The sequence below is a fragment of the Pyrgilauda ruficollis genome, unplaced genomic scaffold (assembly GCF_017590135.1).
Source record: "Pyrgilauda ruficollis isolate IOZ18807 unplaced genomic scaffold, ASM1759013v1 scaffold241, whole genome shotgun sequence".
NCBI classification, from domain to species: Eukaryota; Metazoa; Chordata; class Aves; order Passeriformes; family Passeridae; genus Pyrgilauda; species Pyrgilauda ruficollis.
Genome location: NW_024523723.1, coordinates 265,160 through 279,453, shown reverse-complemented (window position 1 = coordinate 279,453; position 14,294 = coordinate 265,160). Strand labels below are relative to the sequence as shown.

The window sequence follows — 14,294 nt, the reverse complement described above, 5'->3', positions numbered from 1 at the left end:
AGCTCGGAGCCCAGGTGTGTCTCCGAGTGGGCTGGGGGCAAGGATTCCCAGCTGGGAATTCCATCCCTCCCGCGCGCTCCTTTCTTTGGCTCTGTTGGGTTCTGCCCCCAGCACCACCCTGCCACCCCGGCATGCTTGGGATGGAGACAGCATTCCGTGTTGTCCCTGTCCTCTGCTGCTGCTGGGGTGACACAGCCCGGCTCAGAGTCCTGGTGCCACCAGGGACAGGTCCTGCATGTCCCCTGGACACCCACCCGTCACCTCTGCACCTCTGCTTTCCCCACCTTCACTCACCTTTATTGCACCACCCTGTGCTGTGCAGTTTCCAGCTGTGCAGCCTGGAGATCCCTTTTCTTTCCTCCCTGACTCCACATCCTCTTCAGCCCTTCCAGCCCTGAGGGGACAGCAAATACGGTGTTAAATAACCCAAGTTTTACACGGATTTTTGCTTGTTTGGGGGAATGTCTGTGCCAGGTCTTAGGGCGGGGAGGGAAGGTGCTTTGGTGAACAATGTATGAGGAAAAGAGTGGATTCTGTGGTCCATAACTTTCAGAATGAATGGGATATGGAGCTGTAAACTTTCTGTCCATTTAATAACTTAAATTAAATAATGAACACTACACTTGGGTAAAGCTGCATTGCATGAGGGTGGCATTTGTGTGCTCATATAGGGCAGGGAAGCCCTAAATAAACAAGTGTTTGTTATGGCAGGATTTGTGCTAATTGCTTAAATAATTAATTAGCCTGGGAATGTTTCCTTCATGGGGGTTTGTCCAAGGCCTTGTTCATGGAAATGGCATTAAGCCTTTTAAAGCCTTTTAAAATATGCTTTTGTTCGAAATAAACCAAATTTTAAAGGACACATCTTTAGTTAAGCTTTTTCTTCCTGTGTCTTAATTGAAATGCTTTTATTTTATTATTTTATAAGGATAAAAACATCCCCCAAACTCAGCCCTCACCCCTGCCCATCTCCACTAAAGGGGAAATTGAACGAATTATTCAAAAATTTAGAAAAGCCCTTGGTATTTGGCTCAAACCTTTTTTTTCCCCCTCAAAGTGTCTTTTTTCCCCCACAATATATTGAAAAAAAAACAGAAAACCAAAACCAGTTCATAACCAATGTGCATTTTTCTATGTTTTATATTTAAATTGTGCTTTTCAGTGCCTGTTATTTTTACTGAGAGATATTAGAAGCACAAATTCTTACCTGAATGTCTGTGGTGGAGGAAGGTACAAACTTATCCTGGATTACAATTTATTCACACCATCATCACCAAATTTTCTGTTTCCCAGAGAGAGATCTCCACAGAAAACCCAAATCTCTGCATAAAAAAAGTGGCTTAGGGAGAGCCTTTATTTGAAATATTCATGTCCCATCCTGGCAAGCAAGCAGCAGTTTTCAATTTTTTTTGTTTTTTTCACTTCACAATGAGGATTTTCTCCTGATTAAAAATTCTCAGAAGAGCTGGGGGCCAGCAATTAAGGAATAATCATTTTATACGTTCAGCAAGGCAGCTTCAGAACGAAGTTTTGGGTGGTTTCTGCACAGCTGGAGGAACATCTGTTATCTCACCCCAGCAGGACTGTTGGTTCCAGGAACCCTCCAGTGATCCCAGTTCCAGTTGTAATTGCAATAAAGGACTCTTTTTTGTTTTGTTTTCACCCTACAGGTGGTTGCTGAAGGTTCTGCTGTGGGTAAGACCTTTTCTTCAGCACCTCAGCACAGATTCTTGTGCTTTTTTTGTAGATTCTTGCTGTTTCCTAGGGATATAAAGCATACAGAATGGAGTTATTAATTTCTCAGTCTTCTCTAAGCAACTTTAGAGCTTTTTGGTGAATTTAATGCAAATTTCAGTGAAGCATAAAAGGCTACAAAGATACAAAGTTCCTTTCAGAGTTGAGAAAAGGAGAGAGTGGTTAAAAAAATAAAAATGGGGGGGGACTTAGTCTTTATCCATTGAGTTTGGCACTGTTAAAAAAACTCCCTCCTTTTTCTCCTGTGAATGTTTCCCTAAAAATAACAGCACTGAGATGTCCTGGCTGACTCTGTATTTATCCACTTGTAACCACAGAAGTGACTGTATGAGGTCAGGCTTATTGTACTCTGGAGTTTGGGGAGCTTCCCTTAATTATTTATCAAAGCCTTGCATGTGTAAACAGCAGCTTGTTCTGCAGCCAGGCCCAAGCTCTGCCACAAAACACAACATTTGACTGCACAGGATGATTTTTGTCTCCTTGATTGAACATTTCAGTGCTCCGTGCCTTCCTTTTTCCTCAATAATTATAACGTGGCCTCCTGATAGTTGTCTGTGCTGAAATGAGATAATTAGTGTAATTATGATTGTTTCTTTTATGCTGTGTGGTTTGTTAATACAGATGACACAGAATTTCCCTGAACAGAGTGGAAATCAGTATTTTTTTCATTTTTGCTTTCACTATCCAAGGCTCGTTCAAGAGAATTTTACTCCCAAATCTGCAGACTTTTCCCCTGAGCTACACTACCAATTCTTTTTATTAGGCAAGAAGGAAGGAAATTTACTTATGCACCAGAGAGCACATTTAGAGAGGTCAATGTTAAAGGTAAAAATAAACCCATGATCTAGGCAGACTCGCTGATGTGTTTTTGGAGTTTGGCAATACTGCAATTATGAGCTTTTTTTTTTTTTTTTTTCTATGAGGGAATTCAGCTCTTACTGATATTTTTCACTTGTGCCTATTTTTTTAGTGCTTTGCAAGTGAAAATCTGGTGCCGAGGGATGCAGGACAGACTCCTCTCTCCCATATTTTTTCTAAATTTAAAAATCACCCCACCTTTAGAAGCGTTACTACCCTTGGATAAAATTGTTGTGTCTAAAAAAGGTGCAGAGAACAAAATGAACCCTTCGTGTCCCTGTCCCTCCCTCAGCCCACTTCACCTCCATCGATTCCTTGAGTCTCAGGCCTCAGTTTACGGGGATTTATTAGAAATATCCAACCTCAACTACATGTCATTTTCCTGCTGTCTGGAGCTGTGGCTCTGCAAGGAGGCAAAGCACAGTTTATTTTAAAAATATTTTTATGGTGAAGGAGGCTGAGTCAGGTATTTAAACAGACTCCCCCGTGTCACGGAATAACGTGAATATTCCACTGAAAGTCCACCAAATGCCAATCTTTCCAAGACCTTTGGAAAGCACGACTTGCTCCCCTCCTCCTTTCAGGTCGATGTTGTTGTGCTGGGGGTTTTTTGGCCTCCTTGTGCCATTTCTGGGGGTTTTGGCTGTGGGTGGGACAGGGCCGGGTGACATGGCGGCGGCCGCTCCCCTCAGGCCCCTCACAGCTTTTCCCGCCCTTTTCTCCGTCACCACCGCAGTGGCGGGAAGCGCCCCCCCGGCAGCTGATTGGACGATGGGCGGGTGCCTCAGCAGCGAATTGGACACCGCGCTGTCAATCAGCACCAGACCCCGCCCCCGAGGTCGCTATGACAACGGGACGCTGAGGGGAGGGTGAGGAGGCCATGGCGGCCGTGGGGGGGAAGGGGGGCCGGGGTCTCTTCAGAGCTGCCGTGATGCGGGGACAGGAAGGTGAGATTCTGCTTTTTCTACACGGAGGGAGCTGGGGCTTGGGGCAGCCGGGGGAGAAAAGGAGGTTCAGGACGGAGCTGCTCGCTCGCTGCAGCTCCCTGAGAGGAGGGTGCAGCCAAGAGGGGGTCGGGCTCTGCTCCCAGGGAACAGGGACAGAACAAGAGCAAACAGCCTCAAGCTGTGCCAGGGGTTTAGACTGGATATCCTGAAAATTCCTTCCCTAAAAGAGTTGTCCTGCCCTCGCACAGCTGCAGGGCTGGAGGGAGTCCCTGTCCCTGGAGGGGTTGCAAAGCCCCGTGGATGTGGCACCTGGGGACACTTGGGGACACTTGGGGTCAATGGTGGCCCTGGCGGAGCTGGGCTTGGTCTCGGAGGTCTTGTCCAGGATTCTGTGGTTGTAAACCTCGAGGGCTTTGCTGAAAAGCTCGGAGTCCTGGAATTTGACAATTAGCAGCTGATTTCACAGGTGAGGATCAGCTTTTAGGGACGACCCTGTTTTTGCAAGGGGCTGGGTTTTCCCTTTTTCTCTTCAAATTTCGTGGGGATCGACACAGACTGTGTAACTAACCATGGAATTTTGTTTTTCAGGGTCCATCTCCAGGGCTTGATGTGAATTCCTGGCCGCTCCATAAAAAGACTCAGCCATGGTAAAACACCTTTGATCCTTCAGAAATGCTGATAACACCTTTTTAAGGAAAAGGGTTAATATCCAAAAGGTTCCTTCCCACAGCTGCAGGACAGAACTGACCTGCCCAAATTCACTTTGTGCGCAAGTATAAACCTAATTCTGATTTTTAGCTTTTTTTTTGTTCTTGGCTGCAGGCTGTGAAATTTTGTACATAGCATATAAAGCCTGTGAGCATCTTTTCTATTTGGAAAGATCAGCTACAGGCTGAATTCCCACCAGGAGCTTACAAGTGCTCACAAAATCCACCAGAGACCCTGGGCAAACAAGGAATATGACTCAGGTCCCTGGCTGGCTGCAAAATCTGGCACAAGCATGTCCCTGTGAAGGGGACACATTCCAGCATGTGAATATTCCACAAATTCTGTCCAGTTATGGTCTGTGAAAGAGGCTTGTACCATCTCAAACACATGTCTGAGCTCAAGTAGTTTCATTCTGCAAATTATCTGCCAGCAGCTCCAGTTTACATTCTTATTTTATCTCTTTTTTTGCTTCTCTAATAGAGGGTCTGTGTGTTTTAGATAGAAAATTTTATTATTTTTAGAAATTTTTCTTTACCTGTTCCTATTATTTCACGTCTTGGTTCCAGCTGATTCTGAGGATTGTGCCCTTGACCTCAGAGCACAAATGTTTGTCTCTTTTGCACTGAGTAGTGCTGAGCTGTGAAGGGATTTTTTAGAAATTATAACATGGAAAACACGTTACCTACGTGGGTTTGGATTTGAAACCAGCAGTGGTGGGAGAGCAGCTCCATCCCAGACCCGTGGAAGCTGGAGGAGGGATCCTGCTTTGCTGGGTTAAGATCCCAGCAGGAATGGATCAACACAGGCCAAGTTCCTTCAGGATTGCATCCTCATGTAGTAATTAAAAAAAGCAATCAGTGGGAGAGAATGTTTGACTTCCATTGGGCACAAACCTTTTGTTAGCCAGATGGAAGCACAGGGGCTTTGATGGCTTTAGAGGCTCTCAGAGCCTGCAGAGCAAACAGGGGCTGTGTGAAAGGTGTGTCAATGCCTGTGAGTCCTGACCTAAATCCACCACAAAGTGCTGGGGTCTGGGTGAGGGGCTCTGCCAGGCAGCTGCTCTGGGATCTCTTGGAATCATGGAATGCTTTGGGCTGGAAGGACCTTAAAGCTCATCTCCTTCCAACCTCCTCCCACCGTCCCAGGCTGCTCCAGCCCCAGTGTCCAGCCTGGCCTTGGGCACTGCAGGGATGCAGGGGCAGCCCCAGCTGCTCTGGCAATTCCAGCCCAGCCAGGAATTCCTCATGGCCAAGATCCCATCCATGGCTGCCCTCTGGCACTGGGAGCCATTCCCTGTGTCCTGTCCATCCCTTGTCCCCAGTCCCTCTGCAGCTCTCCTGGAGCCCCAGGAGAACCCCAGCTCTCTCAGTCTGTCAGCCTGGAGTCCTCTACCCAAAAGTGAGACAACAAAGACCCAGAACTGAGTGGGTTTTTGGTCATTTTCTCTCTGCAGGCACGCAAAGCCAAAAAACCCAAGGGTGGCAAAAAAAAAAGTTCCAAAAAGGGCGTACAGAAGCCTGTGTACCACGTGGATCTCTTCAGCCCAGCTGCCATGCTCAACGCTTACTACATCTCTCACAACGCTGCCGCCTTCCTGGAATTCCGGGGCCATCCCTGGCCCGGCTCTCTCAAAAAGAAGGGGAAGAAAAAGAAGTGAGAACCAAAGTGCCTGGTGTAGACTGTGCTGTGATAAAACCCGCCCTGGCCTCGGCAGTGCCCAGCCCCAATGGCAGTGTCCCCTGCTCGCTGCTGTGTCCACACAAAGACACTTTGACTGCAGCTCACACACAGTGACAAGTGGCAGGGGACGCTGTGCCATTGTCACTTCAGCCGTGGCCCTTCACCCTGTGGGTCTGTGTGGAGGGCAGGGCTGTGCTGGGGCTGGATTCACCCACCCTGTGCCACTCCTTAGGGATGGGACCAGTCCCTGAGACCTGCCTGAGCTCAGGAAGGACTGACAGAGCCAGTGGTGTGAGGAGGGCTGGGGGAGCTGGGAAGGGGCTGAGCCTGGAGCAAAGGAGGCTCAGGGGGGACCTTGTGGCTCTGCACAAGTCCCTGCCAGGAGGGGACAGCCGGGGGGTCGGGCTGTGCTCCAGGGAACAGGGACAGGAGGAGAGGGAACGGCCTCAGCCTGGGCCAGGGGAGCTCAGGGTGGAATCAGCAGGAATTTCCCCATGGAAAGGGGGTCCGGCCTTGGCAGGGGCTGCCCAGGGAGCTTTGGAGTCCTCATCCCCTGGAGGTGTCTGAGGAACTCCTGGAGGTGGCACTCAGGGCTCTGGGCTGGGGACAAGGTGTGTAGTGGTCACAGCTTGGACTCAATGATCTTGGAGGTCTTTTCCATCCCCAAGGATGCTGGGAATGTGACTTAGGCCTTGTCAGGGATCCTGTTACACCCAGCAGAGGTGGTGATGGCCCCCCACCCCCAGGCTGTCACTCACTGTGACCATCCTCTGCCCAAACATCCTGGCTGGACACATAAGCTCTGTGTCACATTCCGAGCCCTTTTGCTGCATTTCCTCCACGGGTGTTCAACACAGCCCTGGGGAAACCATGAAGCACCACACCGAGAGGAGCTGTGTGCATCTCTCCCAGACCTTTCCACCCCTCTGACTCCCAGGTAACAGTCAATTATCATCAACCCAAGCCAATAAAGGCCTGGAAATCCTGGTGCTCTTTATCCAGCCTGAAACATTCCCTCTCTGAGGAGGTTTTGACCAGGGAAAATCATAATTGGTGGCACTGCTGGTCAGCCAGCTGCTGTCATTTGTAGCTTGCTGCAAACTCCACTGGGTTTGTTTCACCTATGTGTGGTATAACCCACCCTAGAAAGCCAAGGGTAAAATTGGTGTTTGGGGGGAAAAAAATTTATGTGTGGTTTAATAATTATGTATGTAGGTAATAAATGAAGGGTTTAATTTAGAGCAGTTTGGTTGCAGAGGAAAACAGCCATGTAGCCATTTTAGCTGTTACTATCTATAGTAATATGACAATATGAAAGCATAAAAGTAACACTTAAGAAAATGTGATATAAGGAAAAAGAGAGGGAAAGGATAAAAGGAGAAAGATCTCACCACCCACAGGTCTCATGATGAGACTTGGTTGTTGCAATCTCAGTTTCTGTTGGTCCAACTGGTGGTCACAGAGTGATCCACCAGGGGATGAGGGGAAATCTCAAAGAAGTGGTGGGAGAAATGCACAGAACACAAAATCTGGGTTTATGTTCACTCAGGCTCAGTGGGAAGTCCCAGGTGCTTCTCCTGGAATGGGGAGTTTCACCCTGGATGATGGAATGCTGTGGGTCATGGGACATTTTGGGACTCTGACACCTTCAAAGGTGATGCAGCTGCCTTTGATACCAGCACAGTTGAGCCCACTGTGATCCATTATGGCTGAGGTGAACACCGTGGGGCTACTGGGAATGTCCCCATATTCCAGGGCAGGGGAGTCACCCCATGAGTCCCTTGAGCAGGGACAAAGAGGCAGGGCCCTGTTCAGAGCTGATAAAGGGTCCCTTATCACTTTGCAGCCTGAGCTGGGCTGTGCTCCTTTGCACATGGTAACTTGCTCCCTGAATGTGTGAGCTGGCAGCATCACAGTCTCTCTCCCAATAAATACCCCTGTGGATCCATCCTTCTTCCCAGACCTGGCGAACTGGACAAAAGTACCACCTTTGTCTGACCCCAGGTTCAAAATCCAACGTTCCAGTTAGTAGGGGTGTTTGGGGAGGGGTGGCTCTGGTGGTCACAGATGGACAGCAGCTCCTTTGCAGTTTGCTACAGTGGCCAAAATGATTGATTGATTGATGATTTCAGCAACGTCTAAGCCACGAAACTCATCAGTGTCTCACAACATGTCAAGAAAATGAATCACAGGACGAAGAGCCGAGCTGGAAAAGATGACCAAGTCCAACCGTCAAGCCGTGTCCTCAGGAGGGGCACCCAGGCTGCTGGATTTCCTGCTTCCCTGCTCTTCAGCTGCAGCTGGCCTGCTCTGATGACGCAGGGAGGAGGTTTGCAGCACCGCTCTGTTCTGAGCTCTGCACCCACGTCTCCTCCTCAGCCTTCTCTGTGCTCTCGCTTCCCCACCACCCACCAGGAAGTCTCTGGTCACAGCAGCTCGCAGCTCTTTCCTCCAGCCAGCAGCCTGCTAAAGCCAGAGATCTTTTGCAACCCCTGTATTCAGCATCTCCAGCTAAGAAATTAATTAAAACCCAAAAATATCAGATTTTTTTTAATTATACATTTACCACAGAAGGCTTTTAGGGACAGATGTTTCTGAGCACTGAAGTAGGAGCTGCTTAAGGTGGTTAAGGATGGTTAGAAGGGAGCAAGGCCATTTTTACATCTGTGGTAAACTGGAGCTACAGTGGTTTCAAAACTCCAAGTTCCAGTATCCAAAATTTACTGGAATATTAATTAAATAATAACGTTGTTCTCTCTTTAACAAAAAATTCTGATTTCAGCATGATGCCACTGAGCACACCAGATGGTGAGCAGTGAAGTGCAAAGGACAAAGACTCTGCTTTCCAGTGCATCTGAAAAGTTGCCATTCACTTCTTCGACAGCAGATGAAAAAACCCTCCCAAAAATCCCAAACTGAGTAAAGAAACACTTTTCTTTTTTCCCCCTCCTTTTTCCTTTTGCCTCTCAGTTGAATTTTGCATGTAATTCCATCTCCCTGGTGGTTAATAAAGACCAAAGGACATCTCTAAAGAAAAGTTTGGACTTCAAATGGCTGGATTTGCTTCGAAGTGCTGCAGGCTGTGCCATGATCCTGTGGCTGTGACAGGGTGACAGTGGCAGCTATTCCTGCTTCATCCCAACCTGTAAGAGTTTGGTTCCCAGATGGGTTTTTCTGGGGGGCAGGATTTAAGCCGAGTTTAGGGTGAATAAATCCTGCTCTGCCCAAATCCACAAAGAGGTTGGTGAGGGGAATCTGCAAGCTGGAGATGCTCTTTTAATGGCACGGGGAACTTTGTGGTGCTCTGTGTGCCAGGCCTCGCAGGGAGTTAAGTTCTTGTAGTGCTGGGGTTTCCTGTGCTCTGCTACCACTGTTTCCTGCAGGAAGTTGTGCACCAGAGCCCTGCTGTTAAAAACACAGGAGAGGTTGGTGTGAGTGTGACTGGGTGGGGAGAGTCACAGGGCTGTTCTGGATGGGAGTGGTAGACATAAATAAACATAAATATCAATTTAAACATAAATATAAATGATAACTATAACAAAATAGAAATAAATTATAAATTTAACTCTAAATGTAAGCTATAACTATAAACATAGTTTAATAAAATATATTATTCACCGCATTTGGAATGAGGGTGTTTCAAGCTGCGTGTGAGCAGCTTCCTCTCCTTTCCCTTCCCTCCAGCCAGCATTCCTGGATTGCCAGGTTTCTCCTTCCACATTATTTCACCTGAGGAAAAGCACAGTGGATTTTTGGATGTGTAAGAAAGGCTTGAGAAGGGGCAGGGATCCTTTTGTCCTGTTCCCATTTGAAGAGCTGCCCTGGCTGTTTCTTCCCAGCTCCAGGGGAGGATGGAGAGCTGAGGACTCTCCTCCTCATAAAAGGTATCTCCATAACAAAGAGGCTCCCGTGGAGAGTTTTTAAAGAAAAACTTCCTCGCAAGAGGCTTTGTAAATGTTGGCACTAAATAGTGTCAGCAGAGGGAAATAAAATAAAGTTTTCAGTGGGTTAACTCCTCTCTCCTTCATTCTTCTTTCACTGTCCTCACCTGCTGCCCTTTCAAGGAGAAAAAACTTATTTTTACAGTCTTTTTATAGGGCTCTGTTTTGCAAACTCTCTGGGTTTTTTTTTTTTTAAATTACAAAAGCTGGTTTTTTTCTCTGTTTTGCTTTTGTAACTGTCATACAAGGGAGCAAAAGGAATGGAATTTTAGAGCCCACAGGAATGGTTTTTAGGTAGGTACCAGGACACCTGCAGGTACTGAAGTCTCCCAGGTGGAACTTTGGGATGGATTCGTTACTTCCCAGTGTGCTGTCCACTCTGTAATCATCCAGTGCTTTTCTGGGGGGATTCAGGGAATTCAGGACTCCTGCTTCTTTTGGTGTCCCCTCAGAGGAACCTTTTAGGGCCTCCCCCCTCAAAAGCCTCAGACCATAAAAGGATCCTGGAAAGAAAACATCTTGTTCCTTGATTTTTTTTCTCTCTCTTTTTTTTGGTTTGTTTGTTTAGGCTCCACATAATTTTGTTTTAAAATATTTAATTACTTTAAAATAGAGGCCTTGAAAGTTGCTGTGTTCCTTTTAGCTTATTGCCACAAGATTTCAGGAGAAACAAGCAAAAGGAATTTTTTAATTTAAAGTCTGATACAGTCACATCTAAGCAAAAGTAAACCAAGTGTGAAATCTTCTTTATGCAAAAAAAAGTGTCAGCATTTGTCCTCGAGGTGTAACTGGCACTAAAAGAGAGAAATGTGTAAGAAAAATGAGGGAAATATTTAATGGAACCCATGGCTGCAGCAGAATCCTGTGCCATGAAGGGAACAATTTTCTCTTTGGTGGAAATTCGTGATGTAAATGCCCCAAAGTTCACCTGCATTTACTGCTGAATGTTGGAATATTTTTAATAGCTGAAAATACAAGGATAGGCCAAGTGCTCCTACAATCCTACAGGAAATGTCAGCAGGGAGACAGCACCACACAGATAACTGAAGAAAACAAAAATGCTTAAAGCTGTTTAGTACAAGCCAAAAGCTGCATTGAACTTCAGAATTTATTTTTTTTTCTCTCTGTCTCAGGATGATACAAGTAGGTCATGCAAATCTTGGGGGCACTTTTCCCACATCATTTAATAGGAAGTGCCTGTTCTGTGAAGGACGGAGATAATCAGCCTGGAATAAGAGTTTTCTGTGCAGACTGAGATGTTAAATCAGAAGTTACACCACCGATGTTGGAGTTAAAGTTGTATCAGCGAAGCAATTAAATCACAATAATTATTGCAGTTGGGGTTTCCTGGAGTTTTCTCAGTGCTGACATGGCCAACACACCTGAAAGGGGCTTTAAATGTGGATTATCTCACCCTGCTTTGCACTTGTGTAGCACAGCTGTGGGTGCTGAGCTGGCCATGCTGGGATCTCCCTAGGGATAAAAAGGAGATGGGAATCAGGCAGGTGAATTATGGCCACTTCCAAAAAATTCTGACGTCTCTTTGTCACGTTTGTGGCAAAATGCTCATTCCTTAAATTAAGTTGTTCCTGAAAAAAAAAAAAAATTGCTTATTAAGACTTTTCTTGGATTTCTTTCAGTCTGAAAAAGAAGGTTTGTAGAATAAATTGGACGGAGATAATCAGCCTGGAATAAGAGTTTTCTGTGCAGACTGAGATGTTAAATCAGAAGTTACACCACCGATGTTGGAGTTAAAGTTGTATCAGCGAAGCAATTAAATCACAATAATTATTGCAGTTGGGGTTTCCTGGAGTTTTCTCAGTGCTGACATGGCCAACACACCTGAAAGGGGCTTTAAATGTGGATTATCTCACCCTGCTTTGCACTTGTGTAGCACAGCTGTGGGTGCTGAGCTGGCCATGCTGGGATCTCCCTAGGGATAAAAAGGAGATGGGAATCAGGCAGGTGAATTATGGCCACTTCCAAAAAATTCTGACGTCTCTTTGTCACGTTTGTGGCAAAATGCTCATTCCTTAAATTAAGTTGTTCCTGAAAAAAAAAAAAATTGCTTATTAAGACTTTTCTTGGATTTCTTTCAGTCTGAAAAGGGTTTGTAGAATAAATCTGCCCCCATGTGCTCAGCTGGATTGCTCCCACAGTGCTCGACATGGCACTCTGTGTGCTGAAGGCACGGTGACAACAGTGACAACGGCTTGGATCACCCAGGGGACAGCAGGAATGATCTGGCTCCTCTGCTATTTACCCAAATCCTGGTCTGGGACACTTCCTACGGGTTTCCTAGGGCAGTTTGAAACGTTACAGAGCCAGAGCGACCTTGCTGGAGCTGTAACTCTTCTGTCTGGAGGGAATTCCTGCTCTGTAACCTTTGTTTGTGGTGGATCTGTGCGTTTCCCAAACTGGGTTTGAGGTGTCTGTAACATTTCTGTCTGGAGGGAATTCCTGCTCTGTGAGTTTCCCAAACTGGGTTTGAGGTATCTGTAACATTTCCATCTGGAGGGAATTCCTGCTCTGTGAGTTTCCCAAACTGGATTTGAGGTATCCCTCACTAGGGATCCTTGGGGAGGAGCAACAGGGAGCATTTTGCTTGTATAAAATGGAATTATTTTCAGCAGAGAAGGGCAGGGGCCTGCTGAGGATGGTGGTTTCCTGTCTGTGGGGTTTGATTGGGTTGTCAGCTGATTTCCTCAAGCCACTAAGGCAGGGAACACCCCAATCTTCTGCTGGGTTATAGTGGAGCTTTCCAAGATCTTGGTCTTACTCCAGCTGTAACCATTGAGTTTGGCATGGGGTCCAACTCCTCCCAAACAACACAGCCCAAGATGGGTCCTTGAAAGCTTCTGTCACTTGTTGTTTTGGCTCCTGAGACAGTTTATCAGGAAGAACTACCTGAAATTAGGTACAATATGGAAAACATAATACAATATTTGATGGAGTACCTCATAATTATAGCTTACCCTTTGGGAACTGTCCAGGAGACAGTTTTCAGTTTTTCTATAAGGCTCTGTTTTGCAAACTTTCTGTATATTTCAACAGTATATATATATATATATATATATATATATATATATATATGACAGTTTTCTTCAGAAATCAGCACACTTTTACCAACTCCTCATCCTTTTCCACTGCCTTCCTCACGTGCTTTGCACAGTTTCTGTTCCCATCACCAGAAAAGCAGACAGCAGAGTAGGAAACACTTCCAGCTCTGACGCTGGCAGCTGATATTTTGCTTTTCTCCCCTAGAACCACAGCTGGGTTCTCTCAGACTGCTTCAGCAGGTCTTAAAAGTTCTCTTCTAGAAGCGTCTTCAGGAGAGGAGATGGAAGGAGGTGTCAGCGGGCTTCACACTGGTGACCTCCTGGGAGTGCCTCTGGTGATGTCCCCGGTGTCCCTTGGTGTGTCCCAGGCTGCTCCAGCTCAGGTGGCTGCAGGACTGTTCCAATTCCTGTGGAATTCATGTGGCAGAGCTCTGCCAATCCTGAGCTCTCCTGAACCCACTGATTTTCCATGAAGTGAGTGTTGTTAAATCCCTTGACATCCCTCCTTTCATCTCTTTAGGGTAACAAAGTGCCCTGCTTCCACCCTTTAATATTGTAACACATTGCAAACCTGTAATTCTTGTTGCTTTCCTCCCTTCCCCACACTGCTGCCCTTGCATCAGCCCAAGGTGACAATTAACACCTCCAGCCCACCGTTTTCCTTCCACATGCTGCCAAACCGGGACTCCTGGGACTGATCTTCCCCAAACCTCAATGTCTGCATGGATGCTGGGACTGGTTGTCTTGATCAGCACAGGGAGAGCAGCTCAGGATGGGATTCCTCTGACTAAATGTGTGCAGGGGCTTAGAGCAGCCTTGGGGGCCTTGTTTAGGTACAAATTTAGGTATAAATCTCCCATTTATAAGATTTTGCTGAGAAAGCAAACTAAAATTCAGCGTGGCTGCAGAAATGTGAGTTCCTCACAGGGGAAACAGCACGGCCACGGCTTAGCCCTCAGGAATTTGGGCTAAAGGCCACAGAAAGGGGTGTGAGAGAACTGGAAGAACTCCATGACAGAGGTAAAACTGTGTGGGATATTCAGTGTCTGAAAGGATAGCAGCCAGCCTGTGCCTTTGGGGCACCTCAGAGGACAAAGCGGAGCAGAGCCGGGCAGTTCTCGGAGTTCATCTCTCGTGCCAGGGGAGCTCACCCCACTGACAAACACCAGAGCAGGGCCAGGCTGGGCAGCCCTCAGAGTTCATCTCTCGTGCCAGGGGAGCTCACCCCGCTGACAAACCCCAGGGCAGGGCTGAGCCGGGCAGTTCTCGGAGTTCATCTCTCGTGCCCGGGGAGCTCACCCCGCTGACAAACCCCAGGGCAGGGCTGAGCCGGGCAACCCTCGGAG

At 46.9% G+C, this 14,294-nt stretch overlaps 1 protein-coding gene and 1 long non-coding RNA gene across 4 annotated transcripts; one reads left to right on the top strand and one right to left on the bottom strand.

Moving 5' to 3' along the window:
• Positions 1-1,614: 1,614 nt before the first annotated feature.
• Positions 1,615-6,211, top strand: SMKR1 (small lysine rich protein 1). Of its 3 annotated transcripts, XM_041470194.1 has the most exons (4): positions 1,615-1,695; positions 3,317-3,482; positions 4,149-4,207; positions 5,722-6,211. In XM_041470194.1, the coding sequence occupies exons 3-4, from the start codon at positions 4,205-4,207 to the stop codon at positions 5,923-5,925; spliced, it is 207 nt and encodes a 68-aa protein (XP_041326128.1). In that variant the 5' UTR covers positions 1,615-1,695; positions 3,317-3,482; positions 4,149-4,204; the 3' UTR covers positions 5,926-6,211. The 3 variants fall into 3 exon arrangements, with proteins under 3 accessions (XP_041326128.1, XP_041326127.1, XP_041326126.1); XM_041470193.1 differs by lacking the exon at positions 3,317-3,482 and having other exon boundaries at positions 1,616-1,695; XM_041470192.1 differs by lacking the exon at positions 1,615-1,695 and having other exon boundaries at positions 3,476-3,560.
• Positions 6,212-8,483: 2,272 nt separating this feature from the next.
• On the bottom strand, positions 8,484-11,552 carry LOC121355044. Its single transcript, XR_005955373.1, has 3 exons — positions 11,304-11,552; positions 9,567-9,677; positions 8,484-9,353 (listed from the first exon to the last, which is right to left on the bottom strand). It is a non-coding gene; the product is annotated as an uncharacterized LOC121355044 (long non-coding RNA).
• Between the last annotated feature and the right edge of the window lie 2,742 nt (positions 11,553-14,294).